This window comes from Bison bison, unplaced genomic scaffold (genome assembly GCF_000754665.1).
Source record: "Bison bison bison isolate TAMUID 2011002044 unplaced genomic scaffold, Bison_UMD1.0 scf7180017854163, whole genome shotgun sequence".
Classification (NCBI taxonomy): Eukaryota; Metazoa; Chordata; class Mammalia; order Artiodactyla; family Bovidae; genus Bison; species Bison bison.
The window spans coordinates 18,739-23,031 of NW_011484736.1; the positions used below are offsets into that span (position 1 = coordinate 18,739).

General features: G+C 37.2%; 1 protein-coding gene across 1 annotated transcript; it reads left to right on the plus strand.

Annotated features, from left to right (window-relative positions):
* The first annotated feature begins 1,711 nt into the window (after positions 1-1,711).
* LOC105000174 (olfactory receptor 2T2) lies at positions 1,712-2,680 on the plus strand. The gene has a single exon (XM_010855880.1). The coding sequence runs from the start codon at positions 1,712-1,714 to the stop codon at positions 2,678-2,680; it is 969 nt and encodes a 322-aa protein (XP_010854182.1).
* The last annotated feature ends 1,613 nt before the right edge of the window (positions 2,681-4,293 follow it).

The window sequence follows — 4,293 nt, forward strand, 5'->3', positions numbered from 1 at the left end:
TCCTAATAGTTCTGCTTCAGCATAAAGATTAATTCATTCTTAATACCTCAAAGACTATATATTTATTTAAAAATCCAGATAAAGTATTAGTAACTAATATATTTTATTGAAATATACTTCTTCAGTAATTCTGTCACTAAAATGAAGAGATGTACACTGCAGAAATGTACACTATAAAACAATGGTAATAATAAACTCATTCCTCCATGTTCCTGAATATGTCTAAGAAGTGCACTTTTACATCTCTCAAGAATAAAAGATGCAAGAGTTCATTCCATCTAGTTCAACTGAGTTTTTTCCCTCTAAATTCAGGAATCTCATTTCCATCTAGAGTTGCCTTTACTTATAAACATAGAGGATAGATAACAACGTAGAAATATAATTGTTAAGGAATTAAAAATGAAAAACAAATCAAGTAGTAATGGATTCCTATGACAATATAAAATTTTCATAATTTCAGAATGTCAGAAAAACTGTTAATGTTTGGCTGAACAATAATTAAAAAGTTGCTTAGGTCACTATGAAATGATATGAGGCCATTCTAAGTCATAAAATCTCAGTCCACTCAGTGGTGTCAATCAGAAAGATCACAGTGATGAAGAACCCAAAGCCTTGCTTGTAGAATACATTTAAGGTGATACTCATTTGAGATTTATCACCCTAAATTATTCTGTGAGAAAAAAATGGATCCAAATACTTAAAATGACCTGTGCCTAAAATATGAACTTCCTTGGCAGAAAAACATCTAACCATAGGCCACAGATATTGACCATTAATTAAAGTTTGTAGTATTGCCTTGTTAATTCCTGATGTTCCAACCATTCACAAAGCAGCTTAATTATAACAGCAGCCAAATTATCTAAATTTATTGGCTTCATGCTTATTTTTTATAAGTTTATGAAATCACAAATGGATGTCCATGATGTTAACAATGCAATATTAAATGGCAGAGTGAAATTTAAATTTAATCTACCCATACATATTGATTGCAAGGCAATATGAAGGGTAAGGCACAGTTATCAAACTGGAGAAATTTTTATTCTAAAATAAGATTATAAAATATATACAGAAGATAGTTCAAAATAAAAATAAAGAAAAATTTGAAAATGATACTGTATAAATTATTACATTTATATCTTATATCAGCCTACAGAGATATAGACCTATGATAACTTTTCACAAGTGATGAAACTGAGTTAGTTTATAGATTAATTTTTCTGTCCAATGGTCAGTCAGTTCAGTCAGTTCAGTTGCTCAGTCATGTCCAACTCTTTGCAACCCCATGAATCGCAGCACTCCAGGCCTCCCTGTCCATCACCAACCCCCAGAGTTCACTTAGACTCACGTCCATTGAGTCAGTGATGCCATCCAGCCATCTCATCCTCTGCCGTCCCCTTCTCCTCCTGCCCCCAATCTCTCCCAGCATCAGAGTCTTTTCCAGTGAGTCAACTCTTTGCATGAGGTGGCCAAACCACTGGTTTCAGCTTTAGCATCATTCCTTCCAAAGAAATCCCAGGGCTAATCTCCTTCAGAATGGACTGGTTGGAAATGCCAAGACAGATTCAATATGATTCTGAACTGATGTTCTTTCCTTTATCTCACTCTGCTTCTGACATACTATCCATGGTAGGCCCTCCCTAAATTTTGGATTATTAATTAACCTAACAACTTCCTGTCTTTGCAGTTCTAGGAGCTATTATGTGATGTAAACATGGAGATGGTTCTTCAAAATTCCACTGACTTCATCCTCTTGGGCCTCATCACACATTCCACATTCCCTGGGTTTATCTTTGCAGTGGTCTTCTCCATCTTTCTGGTGGCTGTAATAGCCAACGTGGTCATGATTCTGCTCATTCACACAGACTCCCACCTCCACACGCCCATGTACTTCCTGCTTAGCCAACTGTCCATCATGGACACTGTTTACATCTGCATCACTGTCCCCAAGATGTTGCAAGATCTCTTGTCCAAGGAAAAGACCATCTCCTTCCTGGGCTGTGCACTTCAGATCTTCCTCTACCTGACCCTGATTGGAGGGGAATTCTTCTTGCTGGGCCTTATGGCCTATGACAGGTATGTGGCTGTGTGCAACCCTCTTCGATATCCTCTCCTCATGAACCGCAGGATTTGCTTGTTTATGGTAGTGGGTTCCTGGGTTGGTGGCTCCTTGGATGGGTTCATGCTGACTCCCTTTACCATGAGCTTCCCTTACTGTGGGTCCCGAGAGATCAATCACTTTTTCTGTGAGATCCCAGCAGTACTGAAGCTGTCTTGTATTGACACATCACTCTACCAGACCCTGATGTATGCCTGCTGTGTGCTGATGCTGCTCATCCCTATATCCATCATCTCTGTTTCCTACACACGCATCCTGCTCACAGTGCATCGGATGAACTCTGCTGAGGGCCAGCACAAAGCCTTTGCTACCTGTTCATCCCATATTGTGGTGGTGATCATTTTCTATGGGGCAGCCTTCTACACCAATGTGCTGCCCCAATCATATCACACACCAGAGAAAGACAAAGTTGTATCTGCCTTCTACACCATACTCACTCCAATGCTCAACCCACTCATCTACAGCTTGAGAAATAAAGATGTGGCTACAGCTCTAAGGAGAATACAGGGGAGATGTACATACTCCCAGAAAGTCAGAGCAGGGGATGTGTCCAAGAAGTACTAGAAGGAGCTGGGTACAAACTTTCTTGGTACTGTGGCTACTGGCACACAGTAATTCTAGAAAATATATTGTTGGTTCTGAAAAATATTCACTATCATTTTCACAATCCTGAATTATATAAGGCAAAATAATTCTTTTGACACCAACACTTAAGAACTGTAGCTGAACACAGCCAGTACCTCAGCAACAGCCAACTCACTTGTCTGGATTAACTGACAGACATCTCTCAGAGAGCGTTTTCTTCTGGTAGCATTATAAATCCAATTCCAGTCAGTCCAAACATCCCTTTGAAAGTCCTGAATGGATATTTTTATGTTACATATTTTCACGTGCCTTTTGTGTCTGTATTTCTGACAAACTTTTGAATAGAAAATGCGAGGAATAATTTTCATGTCCTTGTTGATTTAAGTCAAATGTTCAATACAAATTAAATATTTTCTGATGACTATAGTCTATGTAGCACCTCCATTTAGAAAACTTTTGTAAGGATAATTCAATTGGGTTTGGGGTTCAGTATTCTTTGTTATCTTTTATAAATGTCTGTGTTCTCTAATCTCTAAATTTAAACTGTTATCATAATTTTATTCATGTAGAGTTCATTGTGTGTCTGGAAATCACTAACTATTTACTGATTGATTAGATTTGACTTCTATTATTATTAAGATAGATATTGCTACAATCCTTTAGTAACTTCCATTTATTGCCTAATAAAATGACTTATGAAACAAAACATGAATAAATCAAGACCTTTTGTTAGTTAAATCAGCTCCCTTGGTCAATTTTCCTATTGTAAAAGTTTTCATCTAGTAGACTGGTAATATTTTTTCTATTAATTATCTTTTGGTTATTTGAGAAGCTTTAATAGATACAGGATCCTGATACAACAGAATGTTTATTTTAAAAGACCACACTCACTAAGGACTGTCCGTCCATTTACCTACTTAATTTTAACTTCCTTCTTATGTGTAAGGCACTAAAATATGACAAATAAATTTTTATTCACCTAGTGTTTATTTTGTTTTGCAATCAAAAGCTTAGAATGTGCTGGGATCATTTTTGGGTGATTTTGTAATTGACAAAGATTAAGAATAGGTTACTGTATGTCCTTGTAGTGCCAATGCAAAGTGAAAACTGTATCCTTCATAGATGTTCATGTAAGTAAATCTCATCCTCACTAATATGCTAATCCAGGGTTCATTTTGCCTTGGAAGATTCCCCCAAATTTGATCTTATGCTGAAACAAACAAACAAATAGAAAAGAGATGGAAAAATGGCTTAGATGGATGAATCTCTTCAAGTAGAGAAACTAATAAAATACTAATGAAAGAAATCAAAGATGATACAGATGAACAAATTACCATATTCTTGGATTGAAAGAATCAATATATTGAATACGACTTCAGTTCAGTTCAGTCACTCAGTCGTGTCCGACTCTTTGTGACTCCATCAATTGCAGCACACCAGGCCTCCCTGTCCATCACCAACTCCTGGAATTCATTCAAACTCACATCCGTCAAGTTGGTGATGCCATCCAGCCATCTCATCCTCTCTCATCCCCTTCTCCTCCTGCCCCCAATCCCTCCCAGCATCACAGTCTTTTCCAGTGAGTCAACTCT